Source organism: Aegilops tauschii, chromosome 2 (genome assembly GCF_002575655.3).
Source record: "Aegilops tauschii subsp. strangulata cultivar AL8/78 chromosome 2, Aet v6.0, whole genome shotgun sequence".
NCBI classification, from domain to species: domain Eukaryota; kingdom Viridiplantae; phylum Streptophyta; class Magnoliopsida; order Poales; family Poaceae; genus Aegilops; species Aegilops tauschii.
Window position 1 is genome coordinate 237,457,113 of NC_053036.3, and position 25,457 is coordinate 237,482,569.

General features: G+C 43.7%; 1 protein-coding gene across 1 annotated transcript in view; it reads left to right on the plus strand.

Annotated features, from left to right (window-relative positions):
* Positions 1–2,046: 2,046 nt before the first annotated feature.
* The window catches only part of LOC109768060 (uncharacterized), a 38,934-nt gene continuing 15,523 nt past the window's right edge, over positions 2,047–25,457 (plus strand). The window contains exons 1-2 of the mRNA XM_020326796.4: positions 2,047–2,351; positions 2,432–2,652. Of these exons, the coding sequence (XP_020182385.1) occupies positions 2,262–2,351; positions 2,432–2,652 (311 nt within the window). The 5' untranslated portion in view covers positions 2,047–2,261. The remainder of the gene's footprint in view (positions 2,352–2,431; positions 2,653–25,457) is intronic.

Below are 25,457 nucleotides of genomic sequence, written 5' to 3' on the forward strand. Positions count from 1 at the left end.
CCCCAGGGCCGACCCAAAATTCAGCTAGAATTCCAGTATTTTAGCTATATGTATACCTTGAACAGAAATGGGGTAATTTGTTGTTGTCTACTAATTCCAGAGTCATTACCCTCGCTGGGTAATTGGAGACTAGGATCAGTCACTAATTTACTATATCAACAAAAACTGAAGCAGTCCACAACCAAGAACCAAGTACCAGGCCACAACCAAGAAGCGGAGCCTGTGGGGACATGTTTCACCTGTGCTTGGAGCGGCTTGAGGAAGGGTAAGTGGACCAGAGCAGCACAAGCAGGAGAAGCAGCTGGACGGTGAGGGGCTCAAGAGCTGGACGACAAGCGGGACGACGAGCTAGAAGGCGAGCAGGACGCCGAGCTAGATGCTGAGAGGGACGGTGAGCAGGATGCCGAGCGGGAGGAGCCAAAGACAGCGTCGCCGCCGCGGTAGAGATGGATGGGGGTAAGGGCGACGATTGCCTTGGGTCGACCCAGCCGATCCAATGGGTCAATCAGTGCCGGCTCTACTGGACCAATTCCTACACGTGGCCGACCCGTTGAAATCTGGAATAATGGAGCGCACCAGGTATCGAACACAGGTCCCCAGCGTGATAACCTGCACCACTAACCAGTCCACCCGCAAGTAGTTAGTGGCTTGAATTAGGATCGCGGCCCACTAGATGCGACTGGAGGAGGTCTTCTCTGGTTTTCTTTGTTTTTTTCTCTCCAATTTTTTCATTCTTTTCTTTTTTATTCTCCATTTTGTTTCATTTTTTGTATCATTTTTTTATTCTACACTTTCATATACATGTTCAACATTTTTGAATACCTGTTCAACATTTTTATATACATGATCAACATTTTTTAAATACTTTTTCAACATTTTCCTTTCTTTTTGTTTTTCATTCTACATTTTTCTTATATGTCAATAACATTTTCTTAATAAGTGCAACATTTTTGTATACATGTTCAACATTGTCCCAACGCTTATTCAACATTTTACAAATATTTGTTCAACATTTAATAATTATGTCAACATTTTTCAAATACATGTTCACATTTTTCAAATACTTGTGCAACATTTTTCAAATACTCGTTCAATATTTTTTAATACTTATCCAACATTTTTCAAATACTTGTCCAACATTTTCAAAAACACATTTGAAAAATGTTTAACGAGTATTTAAAAAAAGTTGAATAAGTATTAAAAATGTGAACAAGTATTTGAAAAATGTTGAATAAGTATTAAAAAATGTTGAATGAGTTATTGAAAAAATGTTGAATAAGTATATGAAAAATGTTGAATAAGTATTTAAAATGCTGAATAAGTATTTAAAAAATATTGAATAAGCGCTCAAACAATTTTAATGTGTATACAATAAATGCTGATCACTTATTAAGATTTTATTTTCACATATACAAAAATATAGAGTGAAAACAAAAACATACATAAGAAAAAAAATAAAATGGAGAAGAAAAAAGAAAACCAAACAAAAACTGAGAAGAAAAAATAAAGCCAAACAAAAAGCAAAAGAAAAGGGGAAAAATAAAAAACCCAAAGAAAATCGAGTAAAAATGAAGAAAAAGAAAGAAGAGAAAAAAAAAGTAAAAACAGGAAAAGAAAGTGAACAGGGTAAAGCTCGTCTCCCTTCTAGTAGGCCGCGCTCTACATTGTGTACAACAGGTCGAATGTGGCGTGGTGGTTGACATGGCAAACCCTATTTAGGGCTGCAGGCGCCCGTTACAGGTGCGCAGTGAGAATTCGAACCTGCAACCAGAACCATGGTAGCGACACAACAACCACTTGGGACAACACACCTTATGTGACTGGTTCCTCATTTTTACATTTCTATTCTTTCTCCAAAACGCGACTGGTTTTCTTTTTCTTTCTTATATTTTTTCTGTTTCTTTTTATTTTTCCAATGCGTGAACTTTTCTCAATTTTTGAAAAATAAATTAATGAACTCTTTTTCTAGATTTGTGAATTTTTTTTCAAAATCGATGAATTTTTTCAAATTTGATGAACTTTCCACTCGCCTACCCATCCAACAACCCACCGTTAGGCAGGCAGTCCACTTCCACTCGCCAACCCACCAGATCTGCGTCTGTATTACGTCGCACCCACCTGCCCCACGCCGGCGGCATCACCGACACGAAACAGCGGCCATTTTTAGCTTTGCCAAGAGGAGCTTCTGGCTTATAGCCCCCACCCCACTCCACTTCTCAGTTTGCACAGCAGAGCAACCGGAGAGAGAGAGAGAGAGAGCAATGTCGTCCATCATCGTGCAGGTGTCCGCCTTCGTCCTTAACCTCATCGCCTTCGGCCTCGCCGTCGCCGCCGAGCAGCGCCGCAACAAGGTAAGCCCATCACGCCCAGAAGCTCGCTCGCTCGATCTCGTAGCTGTCCTGCTAATTAATTCACGCAAAATGGTGTGCAGGCCACGGTGACGCCGGACCTGGCCAAGGAGTACGACTACTACGTCTACGACTCCGACGTCGCCACCGGCTACGGCGTCGGCGCGCTCCTCCTCACCGCCGCGCAGGTCGTCGTCATGCTCGCCACTCGATGCTTCTGTTGCGGACGCGGGCTCAAGCCGGGGGGGGGGGGGGGGGGGGGGGGCTCGCGCGCCTGCGCCCTCATGCTCTTCCTCTTCTCATGGTAAGCTATTATGTTTAATTTATGTGCCTCGTTAGCATGACATAGCTCATAATCAGCCAACAAGTTGCTCCTTCGTCTTCTCCACTCGTTTGTCTTCTGACATTCGGGGCCATTAGTTCAGTTTGCTGCTTTTACAGCAATTTGGAATTAATTAGATCTAGCCCTGTAGTCTTAATTCACTGATGGCGCTCCACCTTCACTTTAGATCTGCTTGCTGTTGAGAGGTTGAGGTTCAGATCTTAGTCCCAGATTTTATGGTTTCACCTCTTCCCGTGCAGCAGAGGTTACACTTGTGTGTGTGTGTGTGTGTGTTGGAGTACTTTACTAGAGTCGACTGCCTTCTGAACTGGGTGCCAACTGGCGGCCTAATTTAGTTGGCCTGGAAGGATGACAAGATCATAATTTACCTTGCTCGTTACTATTTGGCAAGGCTGGACAGTTGAGGGTTCTGTGTTTGTGCTGAATTTAGTAGTTCTTCACATCTCTGTTATGGAGATGCCGAATTGTGCAGGTTCCTTAGATCTGTTAAGTTGGGTTAAGAATCTCTTGATTGTACCAAATTTTGGCACACAACTGGTACTTTGTTATAGTGTCTCGGACTGAACTGGTCAGGTTGAGTTGTGGCACACTCAAAGCGGTAATTACTTATTCCAGCGGAAGGATATTAGTAGCAGGTTCCCACAATAGTGTTGCACCTTTGATGTCGCTGTTTCATAACAGATTTATTTTTAGTCTTTTTCGATAAAGGGCGATTTTATTATCTCAGAATGTAGCATCAAGGGATACAAAACATTATGAGTAACACCCGGCCTCTGCATAACTGAGATGCACACAACCAAATCCAAAAGTCTGACAAAAAACATGAAATATAAACCGACATATCGGCAACAGTAAAGTCCTATAGACCGACACTATGCCTATGTCGAAGGTGGTGGTGGATCGATCCGGAGGTTATGCTGCCACCCATGTTGGGAAAAAACCTCCGTAGCCACCTGCTTCAACCGCGTACATACCGCCTTGAACAGCGATTGGTGCTCCGATCGTTGTAGCATAGACCATGTATGAAGCGATTGCGTACAACGGAAAATAACCTGCAGAGGAGAAGCATTTTTCCATTAAAAACCAAATCGTTTCTACATAGCCAGAGCGACCAAATTAAGGCGTACGCCCCCACCCTTATAAGCGCTTTAAACATATTTGGAATACCGTCCAACCAGTGACCAAATATATTGGCAACACTTGTGGGCGGATATAAATTTGACGCTATTTGGATGATTGACCACGTAGAACGTGCAAACTTGCATTGGAAAAAGAGGTGTTTGATTGTCTCGTCATGAGTACAAAAACAACACTTCTTACTCCCTGGACAGTTGCGTCGTGTGAGGTTGTTTTTGGTCAACACAACTCCCTTACGAAGATTTATTTTTAGTCTAAGGTGTAACGATCAACTCATAAGTGATACAAGAGGTGCTGTTCACTTTTGTCATTGCCTTGTTTTGATTTTTCATCAGGTTTGTTTCGTACAAGGAACTGCCCACTTTTGTGACATTTGAAGCTATTCCTAAATAAACACCTTGATTTATTTTAGGTAGGACTCGTTCACTTTGGCACACATGATAGATATGCTAGATAACTTTTATTGGTGATTATAAATGCAAAAAAAGGGCAGTCCGGTGCACGTAGCTCCCGCTTGCGCAGGGTCTAGGGAAGGGGAGCCTTGGCGATTATAAATGTCAAACTAACACAAATGTACTTTTACTGCAAAGTGCATTTCTTTTGATGAAGGAGTTTTTATTGACTCATAATGCTGCATTAGGAGAATACAAGTATCATGAATACACACCTGGCTGTGCACGACTAGGATGCACACACACGAACAAACATGCGGCCATAAAGTTGTTGGTGCCGCCATGAACCCACATGGGGCTATCCGGCAGCTTTGCCCCGTCTTTACTGAAGTCCACCGGGGGTGGCTCAGGAGACGACGCCGTGCATCTAGGTAGGTGAACTAGCAAGGAGGCCACGTCTAGGTTTGATCACCCGTCGTCCGACGTTGTAAGGACGCGCTTGCGTCATCCAACCATTGTCGCATGCTTCATGTCCACAACATCACGCACGAAACCGATCTTCCATGTGCTACACTCATGTCGATCCACCACTGCCATACACCTTGTGTTTGCCAGCAACATTCCACGCTCGCCACCTCCCCAAATCTTTAGGCCGACGCCGCCACCATAGGGCTGGTCAGACGAGGCTGCCACCACCATCGACCTTTCAATATGGCGCACGACGCAAATGTCGCCGCTGCCCACCGCGAACGTCACGGCCATTCCCATCGCTGTCCATAGCCGGTGGATGATGCTGACCACCTACAGCTGCAAACGACATGAGAGCCGATGCGAGCCGTCCTAGAGGCGCCGCCCCGGCATCCAGGCCACAACTGCTGCCCTGCCACGCAGCCACTAGCACCGACACGCATCACCTGAACCAGCAGGGAGGGTGCCATCAGGCAGAACCCACACTACCTGCCGCCTCCACAACTCCGGTGCTAAAAGCCGGGGCACCCAACCATCGCAGCCGCGCAGCCATGGAGGACGAGCCAGATTGGGTCAGCAGCCGCGCGACTGACGGGGCAAGCTATAACCGGCCAAAGCAAGCCAGATCTGACAACCACTGGAGGGACTCATGGGCGAGCCAAAGCTGACCGTGCCAAGGCTCGTCGGAGAGAGGCTGCTCCCCATCGGAGACGTCATCAGGGAAGTCGTCGACCGTTGTGCCGTGCAACAAAGAGAGGGGCCGCCGGGCGTGAAGAAAGTGCCATCGTTGGTGGAGGCGCAGGGCGGAGCGCCCTGTCGCCACTATCCTAGGCACCTGCGCATGCTTCGCGAAGGTTTGCCTTTGGTGGCGGCGAGACGGGAGGGAGGAAGATGGGTTGGAGTTGGCGGCACAAGATTCCCCGAGTCGCCGGACATAGGCGATGTAGGGGTCAAGTATGATTTAACTTGAAAGAGTACTTAGAGCATCTCCAACACCAGCTCTATTTTAGGGCACCAAATAGCTGTTGCAATAAAATTTGAGGCACCAAAACATGATTTTAAGGGCGCCAATAGCTGCCCTAAAATAGGGCACTTCAAATATGCAAATAATTTATTTTGAACATACAGACATTGCATAGTTCACTTCAAACATTCTAATTTTGAGCATTCAAACATTGCATAGATTAAATGAACATCCAAATTACTAGATCACCCTAACATTACTACGATCGACTCCTACGGACGCCCTACAGGTTGTCCCAGCCAAGGTCGTCGGACTCGTCACTCTCGTCATCAAACTCAACCTCGTCGTTGGACTCAAGCTGACCACGCCGGAGGGGCCAGCCTCGTCCTCCGTCTTCTCCTCCGCCTTTGCGCTGGTCCCTCTCCTAGAACCACTTGGCATCTGCCTGCATGAGGTGCAGATTTTCCACAACAATCCTCACATTGTCGTCTCATCGCTCTCCCGAGTGACGATGTGGGTCTCCCTCTTCGTCGGGCGGGACTTAATGGTCACTTGAGGTCCGATGAACTCCGCGTCCGCCCGCGTCTCGATCTCCAGGAAGTTTAGCTAGTGCAGTGGCTGGCCGAGCCCCCACATGGTGGTGGTGGTGCGGTCGATTGGAAGAAGTGAACGGCTGATCCGAGCGTCGGGGTGGTTCGGCTGTGGTGGGAGTGGCCGGATTCAATGGTGTGGCGGCAGTGTGGGAGGGGAATCTGCTGCGGGCGGCTGTGGTGGGCTGCAGGAAGTTCCAGACAGGGACAGTTGGGCTGCGCACGCTGCGGCTTTGCTTTTGCATCAGCCGTGCGCGTGCCGCAAATACGTAGTTGGCGGTGCCTTCTTTTTGTATGCCCAAAAAACTTTTTGCAGAAATTTCCAACAAGGGCAGCAGTGGGGTTTTTTGGGATCCAAATGCCCAGTAAAACGGTTATGCCCTAAAACAGGGCTGCTGTTGGAGATGCTCATATGTAGCATTTGCCCTTGATATTTTGTATTATTTCCTCTGATGTTAATGAAATCTTTACGGTGCATGTTTTGTACTCCCGCCGTTCCTAAATATTTATCTTTTAGAGATTTCAAATGGACTACCATATACGGATGTATATAGACATATTTTAGAGTGTAGGTTCACTCATTTTGCTCCGTATGTAGTCACTTGTTGAAATCTCTAGAAAGACAAATATTTCGGAACGGAGGGAGTAGTATCCTCTTATTTTCATACTCCCTCCGGAAATACTTATTAAAGGAATGGATGTATCTAGATGTATTTTAGTTTTATATACATCCATTTTTGTAACAAGTAATTTCGGACGGAGGCAGTACGTCTATTGTTGTGCTAACCACTAGCAACAGCTGTATTGTTACAATAAATTAATGATAACATGTTTATATGCTCCGTACTCCCGATCCATATTACTTGTCGCTCAAACGGGTGTATCTAGCACTGAAATACGTCTAGGTACATCCATTCGAGAGACAAGTAATATGGATCGGAGGGATTATCTCTTTTGACCAGAGGTGTGTGAGTACATGCTTATGTTAAGTTTTTCAATGAACTGTCGAACTACTTTAGTTTTTTGAGCACTGTGTGACTGAATTGTTTATCTTATCTTCCTTGCAGTCATGCGTTCGGATTTTCTAAACAGTTCTAAAGTCAGCGCCAATAAATGGCTTCACTTCCCTAGTGACCTTAGCTAGCCCAACCTTGAATAATTTAGACCTGCCATAGTCTGACCATTCTCACCAGTTTGGAACCGGTTTCACTTCTACTAGGATTGTGAAGCTCGTTGAAGACGATGGCCACGTGCTGCAGGTGCTCCGCCCACGACGAGCTGTAGATAAGAATGTCATCAAAGAAAACGAGCACAAACCGTCGCAAGTAGGGGCAGAGGACGTCGTTCATCAAGGCTTGAAATGTCGTCGGGGCATTGGAGAGGCCGAAGGGCATCAACAAGAACTCGAAGTGGCCGTGATAAGTGCGAAAGGCCGTCTTCGCGACATCGTCCGGGTGCATCCGCACCTGGTGGTAGCCCGAATGGAGGTCGAGCTTGGTGAAGAAGCGAGCCCCGCGTAGCTCGTCCAGGAGTTCATCAACGACGGGGATAGGAAATTTGTCCTTGGACGTCTTGGCGTTGAGAGCACGGTAGTCGATGCAGAAACGCCACGAGTCGTCGGACTTGCAAACAAGGTGAAGGAAATATGCCCTAGAGGCAATAATAAAGTTATTATTTATTTCCTTATATCATGATAAATGTTTATTATTCATGCTAGAATTGTATTAACCGGAAACATAATACATGTGTGAATACATAGACAAACAGAGTGTCACTAGTATGCCTCTACTTGACTAGCTCGTTAATCAAAGATGGTTATGTTTCCTAGCCATAGACATGAGTTGTCATTTGATTAACGGGATCACCTCATTAGGAGAATGACGTGATTGACTTGACCCATTCCGTTAGCTTAGCACCCGATCGTTTAGTATGTTGCTATTGCTTTCTTCATGACTTATACATGTTCCTATGACTATGAGATTATGCAACTCCCGTTTACCGGAGGAACACTTTGTGTGCTACCAAACGTCACAACGTAAATGGGTGATTATAAAGGTGCTCTACAGGTGTCTCCAAAGGTACTTGTTGGGTTGGCGTATTTCGAGATTAGGATTTGTCACTCCGATTGTCGGAGAGGTATCTCTGGGCCCACTCGGTAATGCACATCACTATAAGCCTTGCAAGCATTGTGACTAATAAGTTAGTTGCGGGATGATGTGTTACGGAACGAGTAAAGAGACTTGCCGGTAACGAGATTGAACTAGGTATCGAGATACCGACGATCGAATCTCGGGCAAGTAACATACCGATGACAAAGGAAACAACGTATGTTGTTATGCGGTCTGACCGATAAAGATCTTCGTAGAATATGTGGGAGCCAATATGGGCATCCAGGTCCCGCTATTGGTTATTGACCGGAGACGTGTCTCGGTCATGTCTACATAGTTCTCGAACCCGTAGGGTCCGCACGCTTAAAGTTACGATGACAGTTTTATTATGAGTTTATGTATGTTGATGTACCGAAGGAGTTCGGAGTCCCGGATGAGATCGGGGACATGACGAGGAGTCTCGAAATGGTCGAGACGTAAAGATCGATATATTGGACGACTATATTCGGACTTCGGAAAGGTTCCGAGTGATTCGGGTATTTTTCGGAGTACCGGAGAGTTACGGGAATACGTATTGGGCCTTATTGGGCCATACGGGAAAGAAGGAAAAGGGCCTCAAGGGTGGCCGCACCCCTCCCCTTGGTCTGGTCCGAATTGGACTAGGGAAGGGGGGCGCCCCCTTCCTTCCTTCTCTTTTTCCCTTCCTCTTTTCCTATTCCATATGGGAGGTGGAATCCTACTAGGACTAGGGAGTCCTAGTAGGACTCCACACTTGGTGCGCCCCCTCCTAGGGCCGGCCTCCTCCTCCCTTGCTCCTTTATATACGGGGGCAGGGGGCACCCCATAGACACAACAATTGATCCTTGAGATCTCTTAGCCGTGTGCGGTGCCCCCCTCCACCATATTACACCTCGATAATACCGTTGCGGAGCTTAGGCGAAGCCCTGCGTCGGTGGAACATCGTCATCGTCACCACGCCGTCGTGCTGACGAAACTCTCCCTCAACACTCGGCTGGATCGGAGTTCGAGGGACGTCATCGAGCTGAACGTGTGTAGAACTCGGAGGTGCCGTGCGTTCGGTACTTGATCGGTCGGATCGTGAAGACGTACGACTACATCAACCGCGTTGTGATAACGCTTCCGCTTTCGGTCTACGAGGGTACGTGGACAACACTCTCCCCTCTCGTTGCTATGCATCACCATGATCTTGCGTGTGCGTAGGAAATTTTTTGAAATTACTACGTTCCCCAACAGTGGCATCCGAGCCTGGTTTTATGCGTTGATGCTATGCACGAGTAGAACACAAGTGAGTTGTGGGCGATATAAGTCATACTGCTTACCAGCATGTCATACTTTGGTTCAGCGGTATTGTGAGATGAAGCGGCCCGGACCGACATTACGCGTACGCTTACGCGAGACTGGTTTCACCGTTCGGAGCACTCGTTGCTTAAAGGTGACTGGCGGGTGTCTGTCTCTCTCACTTTAGTTGAACCGAGTGTGGCTACGCCCGGTCCTTGCGAAGGTTAAAACAGCACCAACTTGACAAACTATCGTTGTGGTTTTGATGCGTAGGTAAGAACGGTTCTTGCTAAGCCCGTAGCAGCCACGTAAAACTTGCAACAACAAAGTAGAGGACGTCTAACTTGTTTTTGCAGGGCATGTTGTGATGTGATATGGTCAAGACATGATGTGATATAATGTGTTGTATGAGATGATCATGTTTTGTAACCGAGTTATCGGCAACTGGCAGGAGCCATATGGTTGTCGCTTTATTGTATGAGATGCAATCGCCATGTAATAGTTTTACTTTATCACTAAGCGGTAGCGATAGTCGTAAAAGCAATAAGTTGGCGAGACGACAACGATGCTACGATGGAGATCAAGGTGTCGCGCCGGTGACGATGGTGATCATGACGATGCTTCGGAGATGGAGATCACAAGCACGGTGCTTCGGAGATGGAGATCACAAGCACAAGATGATGATGGCCATATCATATCACTTATATTGATTGCATGTGATGTTAATCCTTTATGCATCTTATCTTGGTTTGATTGACGGTAGCATTATAAGATGATCTCTCACTAAAATTTCAAGATAAAAGTGTTCTCCCTGAGTATGCACCGTTGTAAAAGTTCTTCGTGCTGAGACACCACGTGTTAATCGGGTGTGATAGGCTCTACGTTCAAATACAACGGGTGCAAAACAGTTGCACACGCGGAATACTCAGGTTAAACTTGACGAGCCTAGCATATACAGATATGGCCTCGGAACACAGAGACCGAAAGGTCGAGCGTGAATCATATAGTAGATATGATCAACATAGTGATGTTCACCATTGAAACTACTCCATCTCACGTGTTAATCGGACATGGTTTAGTTGCTTTGGATCACGTAATCACTTAGATGATTAGAGGGATGTCTATCTAAGTGGGAGTTCTTAAGTAATATGATTAATTGAACTTAAATTTATCATGAACTTAGTCCTGATAGTATTTTGCAAATTATGTTGTAGATCAATAGCTCGCGTTGTTGCTTCCCTGTGTTTATTTTTTGATATGTTCCTAGAGAAAAATTATGTTGAAAGATGTTAGTAGCAAAGATGTGGATTGGATCCGTGATCTGAGGATTATCCTCATTGCTGCACAGAAAAATTATGTCCTTGATGCACCGCTAGGTGACAGACCTATTGCAGGAGCAGATGCAGACGTTATGAACGTTTGGCTAGCTCAATATGATGACTACTTGATAGTTTAGTGCACCATGCTTAACGGCTTAGAATCGGGACTTCAAAGACGTTTTGAACGTCATGGACCATATGAGATGTTCCAGGAGTTGAAGTTAATATTTCAAGCAAATACCCGAGTTGAGAGATATGAAATCTCCAACAAGTTCTATAGCAAAAAGATGGAGGGGAATCGCTCAACTAGTGAGCATGTGCTCAGATTGTCTGGGTACTACAATCGCTTGAATCAAGTGGGAGTTTATCTTCCAGATAAAATAGTGATTGACAGAATTCTCTAGTCACCATCACCAAGTTAGTAGAACTTCGTGATGATCTATAGTATGCAAGGGATGACGAAAGTAATTCCCGAGCTCTTCGTGATGCTGAAATCGACAAAGGTAGAAATCAAGAAAAACATCAAGTGTTGATGGTTGACGAGACCACTAGTTTCAAGAAAAGGGCAAAGGGAGAAAGGGGAACTTCAAGAAGAACGGCAAGCAAGTTGCTGCTCAAGTGAAGAAGCCTAAGTCTGGTCCTAAGCCTGAGACTAAGTGCTTCTACTGCAAAGGGACTGGTCACTGGAAGCGGAACTACCCCAACTATTTGGTGGATAAGAAGGATGGCAAAGTGAACAAAGGTATATTTGATATACAGATTATTGATGTGTACTTTACTAGTGTTTATAGCAACCCCTCGGTAATTGATACTGGTTCAGTTGCTAAGAGTAGTAACTCGAAACGGGAGTTGCAGAATAAACAGAGACTAGTAAAAGTGAACAAAGGTATATTTGATATACAGATTATTGATGTGTACTTTACTAGTGTTTATAGCAACCCCTCGGTAATTGATACTGGTTCAGTTGCTAAAGAGTAGTAACTCGAAAACGGGAGTTGCAGAATAAACAGAGACTAGTAAAAGGCGAGGTGACGATGTGTGTTGGAAGTAGTTCGAAGATTGATATGATCATCATCGCACACTCCCTGTACTTCCGGGATTAGTGTTGAAACTAAATAAGTGTTATTTGGTGTTTGCGTTGAGCATGAATATGATTTGATCATGTTTATTGCAATACGGTTATTCATTTAAATTAGAGAACAATTGTTGTTCTGTTTACATGAATAAAACCTTCTATGGTCATACACACCAACGAAAATGGTTTGTTGGATCTCGATCGTAGTGATACACATATTCATAATATTGAAGCCAAAAGATGCAAAGTTAATAATGATAGTGCAACTTATTTGTGGCACTGCCGTTTAGGTCATATTGGTGTCAAGCGCATGAAGAAACTCCATACTGATGGGATTTTGGAATCACTTGATTACGAATCACTTGATGCTTGCGAACCGTGCCTCATGGGCAAGATGACTAAAACGCCGCTCTCCGGAACTATGGAGAGAGCAACAGATTTGTTGGAAATCATACATACAGATGTATGTGGTCCGATGAATATTGAGGATCGTAGCAGGTATCATTATTTTCTGACCTTCACAGATGATTTGAGCAGATATGGGTATATCTACTTAATGAAACAAGAGCCTGAAACATTTGAAAAGTTCATATAATTTCAGAGTGAAGCAGAAAATCATCGTAACAAGAAAATAAAGTTTCTACGATCTGATCGTGGAGAAGAGTATTTAAGTTACGAGTTTGGCCTTCAGATAAAACAATGTGGAATAGTTTCACAAATTCATGCCACCTGGAACACCACATCATAATGGTGTGCCCGAACGTCATAACCGTACTTTATTGGATATAGTGCAATCTATGATGTCTCTTACCAATTTACCACTAATCGTTTTGGGGGTTATGCATTAGAGACAGCTACATTCACGTTAAATAGGGCACCATCAAAATCCGTTGAGACGACGCCTTATGAACTGAGGTTTAGCAAGAAACCAAAGTTGTCGTTTCTTAAAATTTTGGGGTTGCGGTGCTTATGTGAAAAGGTTTCATCCTGATAAGCTCAAACCCAAATCGGAGAAATGTGTCTTCATAGGATACCCAAAGGAGACAGTTGGGTACACCTTCTATCATAGATCCGAAGGCAAGACATTCGTTGCTTAGTATGGATCCTTTCTAGAGAAGGAGTTTCTCTCGAAAGAAGTGAGTGGGAGGAAAGTAGAACTTGATGAGGTAACTGTACCTGCTCCCTTATTGGAAAGTAGTTCATCACAGAAATCTGTTCCTGTGACTTCTACACCAATTAGTGAGGAAGTTAATGATGATGATCATGTAACTTCAGATCAAGTTACTACCAAACCTCGTAGGTAAACCAGAGTAAGATCCGCACCAGAGTGGTACGGTAATCCTGTTCTGGAGGTTATGTTACTAGACCATAACGAACCTACGAACTATGAAGAAGCGATGGTGAGCCCAGATTCCGCAAAATGGCTTGAGGCCATGAAATCTGAGATGAGATCCATGTATGAGAACAAAGTGTGGACTTTGGTTGACTTGCCCGATGATCGGCAAGCAATAGAAAATAAATGGATCTTCAAGAGGAAGACGGACGCTGATAGTAGTGTTACTATCTACAAAGCTAGAATTGTCGCAAAAGGTTTTCGACAAGTTCAAAGTGTTGACTACGATAGAGTTTCTCACTCGTATCTATGCTTAAGTCTGTCCGAATCATGTTAGCAATTGCCGCATTTTATGAAATATGGCAAATGGATAAACAAAACTGCATTCCTTAATGGATTTATTAAAGAAGAGTTGTATATGATGCAACCAGAAGGTTTTGTCAATCCTAAAGGTGCTAACAAAATATGCAAGCTCCAGCGATCCATCTATGGACTGGTGCAAGTATCTCGGAGTTGGAATATACGCTTTGATAAGTTGATCAAAGGATATAGTTTTATACAGACTTGCGGTGAAGCCTGTATTTACAAGAAAGTGAGTGGGAGCACTACAACATTTCTGATAAGTATATGTGAATGACATATTGTTGATCGGAAATAATGTAGAAATATTCTACAAAGCATAAATGAGTGTTTGAAAGGAGTTTTCAAAGAAAGACTTCGGTGAAGCTGCTTACATATTGAGCATCAAGATCTATAGAGATAGATCAAGACGCTTGATAAAGTTTTCAATGAGTACATACCTTAACAAGATTTTGAAGTAGTTCAAAATAGAACAGTCAAAGAAAAAGTTCTTGGCTGTGTTACAAGGTGTGAAATTGAGTAAGACTCAAAACCCGACCACGGCAGAAGATAGAAAAAGAATGAAAGTCATTCCCTATGCCTCGGCCATAGGTTCTATAAAGTATGCCATGCTGTGTACCAGATCTATTGTATACCCTACACTGATTTTGGCAAGGGAGTACAATAGTGATCTAGGAGTAGATCACTAGACAGCGGTCAAAATTATCCTTACTGGAATAAGGATATGTTTCTCGATTATGGAAGTGCCAAAAGGCTCGTCGTAAAAGGTTACGTCAATGCAAGTTTTGACACTAATCTAGATAACTCTAAGTCTCGGTCTAGATACATATTGAAAGTGGGAGCAATTAGCTAGAGTAGCTCCATGCAGAGCATTGTAGACATAGAAATTTGCAAAATACTTACGGATCTGAATATGACAGACCCGTTGACTAAAATTATCTCACAAGCAAAACATGATCACACCTTAGTACTCTTTGGGTGTTAATCACATAGCAATGTGAACTAGATTACTGACTCTAGTAAACCTCTTGGGTGATGGTCACATGACGATGTGAACTATGGGTGTTAATCACATGGTGATGTGAACTATTCATGTTAAATCACATGGCGATGTGAACTAGATTATTGACTCTAGTGCAAGTGGGAGAATGAAGGAAATATGCCCTAGAGGCAATAATAAAGTTATTATTTATTTCCTTATATCATGATAAATGTTTATTATTCATGCTAGAATTGTATTAACCGGAAACATAATACATGTGTGAATACATAGACAAACAGAGTGTCACTAGTATGCCTCTACTTGACTAGCTCGTTAATCAAAGATGGTTATGTTTCCTAGCCATAGACATGAGTTGTCATTTGATTAACGGGATCACCTCATTAGGAGAATGACGTGATTGACTTGACCCATTCCGTTAGCTTAGCACCCGATCGTTTAGTATGTTGCTATTGCTTTCTTCATGACTTATACATGTTCCTATGACTATGAGATTATGCAACTCCCGTTTACCGGAGGAACACTTTGTGTGCTACCAAACGTCACAACGTAAATGGGTGATTATAAAGGTGCTCTACAGGTGTCTCCAAAGGTACTTGTTGGGTTGGCGTATTTCGAGATTAGGATTTGTCACTCCGATTGTCGGAGAGGTATCTCTGGGCCCACTCGGTAATGCACATCACTATAAGCCTTGCAAGCATTGTGACTAATAAGTTAGTTGCGGGATGATGTGTTACGGAACGAGTAAAGAGACTTGCCGGTAACGAGATTGAACTAGGTATCGAGATACCGACGATCGAATCTCGGGCAAGTAACATACCGATGACAAAGGGAACAACGTATGTTGTTATGCGGTCTGACCGATAAAGATCTTCGTAGAATATGTGGGAGCCAATATGGGCATCCAGGTCCCGCTATTGGTTATTGACCGGAGACGTGTCTCGGTCATGTCTACATAGTTCTCGAACCCGTAGGGTCCGCACGCTTAAAGTTACGATGACAGTTTTATTATGAGTTTATGTATGTTGATGTACCGAAGGAGTTCGGAGTCCCGGATGAGATCGGGGACATGACGAGGAGTCTCGAAATGGTCGAGACGTAAAGATCGATATATTGGACGACTATATTCGGACTTCGGAAAGGTTCCGAGTGATTCGGGTATTTTTCGGAGTACCGGAGAGTTACGGGAATACGTATTGGGCCTTATTGGGCCATACGGGAAAGAAGGAAAAGGGCCTCAAGGGTGGCCGCACCCCTCCCCTTGGTCTGGTCCGAATTGGACTAGGGAAGGGGGGCGCCCCCTTCCTTCCTTCTCTTTTTCCCTTCCTCTTTTCCTATTCCATATGGGAGGTGGAATCCTACTAGGACTAGGGAGTCCTAGTAGGACTCCACACTTGGTGCGCCCCCTCCTAGGGCCGGCCTCCTCCTCCCTTGCTCCTTTATATACGGGGGCAGGGGGCACCCCATAGACACAACAATTGATCCTTGAGATCTCTTAGCCGTGTGCGGTGCCCCCCTCCACCATATTACACCTCGATAATACCGTTGCGGAGCTTAGGCGAAGCCCTGCGTCGGTGGAACATCGTCATCGTCACCACGCCGTCGTGCTGACGAAACTCTCCCTCAACACTCGGCTGGATCGGAGTTCGAGGGACGTCATCGAGCTGAACGTGTGTAGAACTCGGAGGTGCCGTGCGTTCGGTACTTGATCGGTCGGATCGTGAAGACGTACGACTACATCAACCGCGTTGTGATAACGCTTCCGCTTTCGGTCTACGAGGGTACGTGGACAACACTCTCCCCTCTCGTTGCTATGCATCACCATGATCTTGCGTGTGCGTAGGAAATTTTTTGAAATTACTACGTTCCCCAACAGTGGCATCCGAGCCTGGTTTTATGCGTTGATGCTATGCACGAGTAGAACACAAGTGAGTTGTGGGCGATATAAGTCATACTGCTTACCAGCATGTCATACTTTGGTTCAGCGGTATTGTGAGATGAAGCGGCCCGGACCGACATTACGCGTACGCTTACGCGAGACTGGTTTCACCGTTCGGAGCACTCGTTGCTTAAAGGTGACTGGCGGGTGTCTGTCTCTCTCACTTTAGTTGAACCGAGTGTGGCTACGCCCGGTCCTTGCGAAGGTTAAAACAGCACCAACTTGACAAACTATCGTTGTGGTTTTGATGCGTAGGTAAGAACGGTTCTTGCTAAGCCCGTAGCAGCCACGTAAAACTTGCAACAACAAAGTAGAGGACGTCTAACTTGTTTTTGCAGGGCATGTTGTGATGTGATATGGTCAAGACATGATGTGATATAATGTGTTGTATGAGATGATCATGTTTTGTAACCGAGTTATCGGCAACTGGCAGGAGCCATATGGTTGTCGCTTTATTGTATGAGATGCAATCGCCATGTAATAGTTTTACTTTATCACTAAGCGGTAGCGATAGTCGTAAAAGCAATAAGTTGGCGAGACGACAACGATGCTACGATGGAGATCAAGGTGTCGCGCCGGTGACGATGGTGATCATGACGATGCTTCGGAGATGGAGATCACAAGCACGGTGCTTCGGAGATGGAGATCACAAGCACAAGATGATGATGGCCATATCATATCACTTATATTGATTGCATGTGATGTTAATCCTTTATGCATCTTATCTTGGTTTGATTGACGGTAGCATTATAAGATGATCTCTCACTAAAATTTCAAGATAAAAGTGTTCTCCCTGAGTATGCACCGTTGTAAAAGTTCTTCGTGCTGAGACACCACGTGTTAATCGGGTGTGATAGGCTCTACGTTCAAATACAACGGGTGCAAAACAGTTGCACACGCGGAATACTCAGGTTAAACTTGACGAGCCTAGCATATACAGATATGGCCTCGGAACACAGAGACCGAAAGGTCGAGCGTGAATCATATAGTAGATATGATCAACATAGTGATGTTCACCATTGAAACTACTCCATCTCACGTGTTAATCGGACATGGTTTAGTTGCTTTGGATCACGTAATCACTTAGATGATTAGAGGGATGTCTATCTAAGTGGGAGTTCTTAAGTAATATGATTAATTGAACTTAAATTTATCATGAACTTAGTCCTGATAGTATTTTGCAAATTATGTTGTAGATCAATAGCTCGCGTTGTTGCTTCCCTGTGTTTATTTTTTGATATGTTCCTAGAGAAAAATTATGTTGAAAGATGTTAGTAGCAAAGATGCGGATTGGATCCGTGATCTGAGGATTATCCTCATTGCTGCACAGAAAAATTATGTCCTTGATGCACCGCTAGGTGACAGACCTATTGCAGGAGCAGATGCAGACGTTATGAACGTTTGGCTAGCTCAATATGATGACTACTTGATAGTTTAGTGCACCATGCTTAACGGCTTAGAATCGGGACTTCAAAGACGTTTTGAACGTCATGGACCATATGAGATGTTCCAGGAGTTGAAGTTAATATTTCAAGCAAATACCCGAGTTGAGAGATATGAAATCTCCAACAAGTTCTATAGCAAAAAGATGGAGGGGAATCGCTCAACTAGTGAGCATGTGCTCAGATTGTCTGGGTACTACAATCGCTTGAATCAAGTGGGAGTTTATCTTCCAGATAAAATAGTGATTGACAGAATTCTCTAGTCACCATCACCAAGTTAGTAGAACTTCGTGATGATCTATAGTATGCAAGGGATGACGAAAGTAATTCCCGAGCTCTTCGTGATGCTGAAATCGACAAAGGTAGAAATCAAGAAAAACATCAAGTGTTGATGGTTGACGAGACCACTAGTTTCAAGAAAAGGGCAAAGGGAGAAAGGGGAACTTCAAGAAGAACGGCAAGCAAGTTGCTGCTCAAGTGAAGAAGCCTAAGTCTGGTCCTAAGCCTGAGACTAAGTGCTTCTACTGCAAAGGGACTGGTCACTGGAAGCGGAACTACCTCAACTATTTGGTGGATAAGAAGGATGGCAAAGTGAACAAAGGTATATTTGATATACAGATTATTGATGTGTACTTTACTAGTGTTTATAGCAACCCCTCGGTAATTGATACTGGTTCAGTTGCTAAGAGTAGTAACTCGAAACGGGAGTTGCAGAATAAACAGAGACTAGTAAAAGTGAACAAAGGTATATTTGATATACAGATTATTGATGTGTACTTTACTAGTGTTTATAGCAACCCCTCGGTAATTGATACTGGTTCAGTTGCTAAAGAGTAGTAACTCGAAAACGGGAGTTGCAGAATAAACAGAGACTAGTAAAAGGCGAGGTGACGATGTGTGTTGGAAGTAGTTCGAAGATTGATATGATCATCATCGCACACTCCCTGTACTTCCGGGATTAGTGTTGAAACTAAATAAGTGTTATTTGGTGTTTGCGTTGAGCATGAATATGATTTGATCATGTTTATTGCAATACGGTTATTCATTTAAATTAGAGAACAATTGTTGTTCTGTTTACATGAATAAAACCTTCTATGGTCATACACACCAACGAAAATGGTTTGTTGGATCTCGATCGTAGTGATACACATATTCATAATATTGAAGCCAAAAGATGCAAAGTTAATAATGATAGTGCAACTTATTTGTGGCACTGCCGTTTAGGTCATATTGGTGTCAAGCGCATGAAGAAACTCCATACTGATGGGATTTTGGAATCACTTGATTACGAATCACTTGATGCTTGCGAACCGTGCCTCATGGGCAAGATGACTAAAACGCCGCTCTCCGGAACTATGGAGAGAGCAACAGATTTGTTGGAAATCATACATACAGATGTATGTGGTCCGATGAATATTGAGGCTCGTAGCAGGTATCATTATTTTCTGACCTTCACAGATGATTTGAGCAGATATGGGTATATCTACTTAATGAAACAAGAGCCTGAAACATTTGAAAAGTTCATATAATTTCAGAGTGAAGCAGAAAATCATCGTAACAAGAAAATAAAGTTTCTATGATCTGATCGTGGAGAAGAGTATTTAAGTTACGAGTTTGGCCTTCAGATAAAACAATGTGGAATAGTTTCACAAATTCATGCCACCTGGAACACCACATCATAATGGTGTGCCCGAACGTCATAACCGTACTTTATTGGATATAGTGCAATCTATGATGTCTCTTACCAATTTACCACTAATCGTTTTGGGGGTTATGCATTAGAGACAGCTACATTCACGTTAAATAGGGCACCATCAAAATCCGTTGAGACGACGCCTTATGAACTGAGGTTTAGCAAGAAACCAAAGTTGTCGTTTCTTAAAATTTTGGGGTTGCGGTGCTTATGTGAAAAGGTTTCATCCTGATAAGCTCAAACCCAAATCGGAGAAATGTGTCTTCATAGGATACCCAAAGGAGACAGTTGGGTACACCTTCTATCATAGATCCGAAGGCAAGACATTCGTTGCTTAGTATGGATCCTTTCTAGAGAAGGAGTTTCTCTCGAAAGAAGTGAGTGGGAGGAAAGTAGAACTTGATGAGGTAACTGTACCTGCTCCCTTATTGGAAAGTAGTTCATCACAGAAATCTGTTCCTGTGACTTCTACACCAATTAGTGAGGAAGTTAATGATGATGATCATGTAACTTCAGATCAAGTTACTACCAAACCTCTTAGGTAAACCAGAGTAAGATCCGCACCAGAGTGGTACGGTAATCCTGTTCTGGAGGTTATGTTACTAGACCATAACGAACCTACGAACTATGAAGAAGCGATGGTGAGCCCAGATTCCGCAAAATGGCTTGAGGCCATGAAATCTGAGATGAGATCCATGTATGAGAAGAAAGTGTGGACTTTGGTTGACTTGCCCGATGATCGGCAAGCAATAGAAAATAAATGGATCTTCAAGAGGAAGACGGACGCTGATAGTAGTGTTACTATCTACAAAGCTAGAATTGTCGCAAAAGGTTTTCGACAAGTTCAAAGTGTTGACTACGATGAGAGTTTCTCACTCGTATCTATGCTTAAGTCTGTCCGAATCATGTTAGCAATTGCCGCATTTTATGAAATATGGCAAATGGATAAACAAAACTGCATTCCTTAATGGATTTATTAAAGAAGAGTTGTATATGATGCAACCAGAAGGTTTTGTCAATCCTAAAGGTGCTAACAAAATATGCAAGCTCCAGCGATCCATCTATGGACTGGTGCAAGTATCTCGGAGTTGGAATATACGCTTTGATAAGTTGATCAAAGGATATAGTTTTATACAGACTTGCGGTGAAGCCTGTATTTACAAGAAAGTGAGTGGGAGCACTACAACATTTCTGATAAGTATATGTGAATGACATATTGTTGATCGGAAATAATGTAGAAATATTCTACAAAGCATAAATGAGTGTTTGAAAGGAGTTTTCAAAGAAAGACTTCGGTGAAGCTGCTTACATATTGAGCATCAAGATCTATAGAGATAGATCAAGACGCTTGATAAAGTTTTCAATGAGTACATACCTTAACAAGATTTTGAAGTAGTTCAAAATAGAACAGTCAAAGAAAAAGTTCTTGGCTGTGTTACAAGGTGTGAAATTGAGTAAGACTCAAAACCCGACCACGGCAGAAGATAGAAAAAGAATGAAAGTCATTCCCTATGCCTCGGCCATAGGTTCTATAAAGTATGCCATGCTGTGTACCAGATCTATTGTATACCCTACACTGATTTTGGCAAGGGAGTACAATAGTGATCTAGGAGTAGATCACTAGACAGCGGTCAAAATTATCCTTACTGGAATAAGGATATGTTTCTCGATTATGGAAGTGCCAAAAGGCTCGTCGTAAAAGGTTACGTCAATGCAAGTTTTGACACTAATCTAGATAACTCTAAGTCTCGGTCTAGATACATATTGAAAGTGGGAGCAATTAGCTAGAGTAGCTCCATGCAGAGCATTGTAGACATAGAAATTTGCAAAATACTTACGGATCTGAATATGACAGACCCGTTGACTAAAATTATCTCACAAGCAAAACATGATCACACCTTAGTACTCTTTGGGTGTTAATCACATAGCAATGTGAACTAGATTACTGACTCTAGTAAACCTCTTGGGTGATGGTCACATGACGATGTGAACTATGGGTGTTAATCACATGGTGATGTGAACTATTCATGTTAAATCACATGGCGATGTGAACTAGATTATTGACTCTAGTGCAAGTGGGAGAATGAAGGAAATATGCCCTAGAGGCAATAATAAAGTTATTATTTATTTCCTTATATCATGATAAATGTTTATTATTCATGCTAGAATTGTATTAACCGGAAACATAATACATGTGTGAATACATAGACAAACAGAGTGTCACTAGTATGCCTCTACTTGACTAGCTCGTTAATCAAAGATGGTTATGTTTCCTAGCCATAGACATGAGTTGTCATTTGATTAACGGGATCACCTCATTAGGAGAATGACGTGATTGACTTGACCCATTCCGTTAGCTTAGCACCCGATCGTTTAGTATGTTGCTATTGCTTTCTTCATGACTTATACATGTTCCTATGACTATGAGATTATGCAACTCCCGTTTACCGGAGGAACACTTTGTGTGCTACCAAACGTCACAACGTAAATGGGTGATTATAAAGGTGCTCTACAGGTGTCTCCAAAGGTACTTGTTGGGTTGGCGTATTTCGAGATTAGGATTTGTCACTCCGATTGTCGGAGAGGTATCTCTGGGCCCACTCGGTAATGCACATCACTATAAGCCTTGCAAGCATTGTGACTAATAAGTTAGTTGCGGGATGATGTGTTACGGAACGAGTAAAGAGACTTGCCGGTAACGAGATTGAACTAGGTATCGAGATACCGACGATCGAATCTCGGGCAAGTAACATACCGATGACAAAGGGAACAACGTATGTTGTTATGCGGTCTGACCGATAAAGATCTTCGTAGAATATGTGGGAGCCAATATGGGCATCCAGGTCCCGCTATTGGTTATTGACCGGAGACGTGTCTCGGTCATGTCTACATAGTTCTCGAACCCGTAGGGTCCGCACGCTTAAAGTTACGATGACAGTTTTATTATGAGTTTATGTATGTTGATGTACCGAAGGAGTTCGGAGTCCCGGATGAGATCTGGGACATGACGAGGAGTCTCGAAATGGTCGAGACGTAAAGATCGATATATTGGACGACTATATTCGGACTTCGGAAAGGTTCCGAGTGATTCGGGTATTTTTCGGAGTACCGGAGAGTTACGGGAATACGTATTGGGCCTTATTGGGCCATACGGGAAAGAAGGAAAAGGGCCTCAAGGGTGGCCGCACCCCTCCCCTTGGTCTGGTCCGAATTGGACTAGGGAAGGGGGCGCCCCCTTCCTTCCTTCTCTTTTTCCCTTCCTCTTTTCCTATTCCATATGGGAGGTGGAATCCTACTAGGACTAGGGAGTCCTAGTAGGACTCCACACTTGGTGCGCCCCCTCCTAGGGCCGGCCTCCTCCTCCCTTGCTCCTTTATATACGGGGGCAGGGGGCACCCCATAGACACAACAATTGATCCTTGAGATCTCTTAGCCGTGTGCGGTGCCCCCCTCCACCATATTACACCTCGATAATACCGTTGCGGAGCTTAGGCGAAGCCCTGCGTCGGTGGAACATCGTCATCGTCACCACGCCGTCGTGCTGACGAAACTCTCCCTCAACACTCGGCTGGATCGGAGTTCGAGGGGCGTCATCGAGCTGAACGTGTGTAGAACTCGGAGGTGCCGTGCGTTCGGTACTTGATCGGTCGGATCGTGAAGACGTACGACTACATCAACCGCGTTGTGATAACGCTTCCGCTTTCGGTCTACGAGGGTACGTGGACAACACTCTCCCCTCTCGTTGCTATGCATCACCATGATCTTGCGTGTGCGTAGGAAATTTTTTGAAATTACTACGTTCCCCAACAGTGGCATCCGAGCCTGGTTTTATGCGTTGATGCTATGCACGAGTAGAACACAAGTGAGTTGTGGGCGATATAAGTCATACTGCTTACCAGCATGTCATACTTTGGTTCAGCGGTATTGTGAGATGAAGCGGCCCGGACCGACATTACGCGTACGCTTACGCGAGACTGGTTTCACCGTTCGGAGCACTCGTTGCTTAAAGGTGACTGGCGGGTGTCTGTCTCTCTCACTTTAGTTGAACCGAGTGTGGCTACGCCCGGTCCTTGCGAAGGTTAAAACAGCACCAACTTGACAAACTATCGTTGTGGTTTTGATGCGTAGGTAATAACGGTTCTTGCTAAGCCCGTAGCAGCCACGTAAAACTTGCAACAACAAAGTAGAGGACGTCTAACTTGTTTTTGCAGGGCATGTTGTGATGTGATATGGTCAAGACATGATGTGATATAATGTGTTGTATGAGATGATCATGTTTTGTAACCGAGTTATCGGCAACTGGCAGGAGCCATATGGTTGTCGCTTTATTGTATGAGATGCAATCGCCATGTAATAGTTTTACTTTATCACTAAGCGGTAGCGATAGTCGTAAAAGCAATAAGTTGGCGAGACGACAACGATGCTACGATGGAGATCAAGGTGTCGCGCCGGTGACGATGGTGATCATGACGATGCTTCGGAGATGGAGATCACAAGCACGGTGCTTCGGAGATGGAGATCACAAGCACAAGATGATGATGGCCATATCATATCACTTATATTGATTGCATGTGATGTTAATCCTTTATGCATCTTATCTTGGTTTGATTGACGGTAGCATTATAAGATGATCTCTCACTAAAATTTCAAGATAAAAGTGTTCTCCCTGAGTATGCACCGTTGTAAAAGTTCTTCGTGCTAAGACACCACGTGTTAATCGGGTGTGATAGGCTCTACGTTCAAATACAACGGGTGCAAAACAGTTGCACACGCGGAATACTCAGGTTAAACTTGACGAGCCTAGCATATACAGATATGGCCTCGGAACACAGAGACCGAAAGGTCGAGCGTGAATCATATAGTAGATATGATCAACATAGTGATGTTCACCATTGAAACTACTCCATCTCACGTGTTAATCGGACATGGTTTAGTTGCTTTGGATCACGTAATCACTTAGATGATTAGAGGGATGTCTATCTAAGTGGGAGTTCTTAAGTAATATGATTAATTGAACTTAAATTTATCATGAACTTAGTCCTGATAGTATTTTGCAAATTATGTTGTAGATCAATAGCTCGCGTTGTTGCTTCCCTGTGTTTATTTTTTGATATGTTCCTAGAGAAAAATTATGTTGAAAGATGTTAGTAGCAAAGATGCGGATTGGATCCGTGATCTGAGGATTATCCTCATTGCTGCACAGAAAAATTATGTCCTTGATGCACCGCTAGGTGACAGACCTATTGCAGGAGCAGATGCAGACGTTATGAACGTTTGGCTAGCTCAATATGATGACTACTTGATAGTTTAGTGCACCATGCTTAACGGCTTAGAATCGGGACTTCAAAGACGTTTTGAACGTCATGGACCATATGAGATGTTCCAGGAGTTGAAGTTAATATTTCAAGCAAATACCCGAGTTGAGAGATATGAAATCTCCAACAAGTTCTATAGCAAAAAGATGGAGGGGAATCGCTCAACTAGTGAGCATGTGCTCAGATTGTCTGGGTACTACAATCGCTTGAATCAAGTGGGAGTTTATCTTCCAGATAAAATAGTGATTGACAGAATTCTCTAGTCACCATCACCAAGTTAGTAGAACTTCGTGATGATCTATAGTATGCAAGGGATGACGAAAGTAATTCCC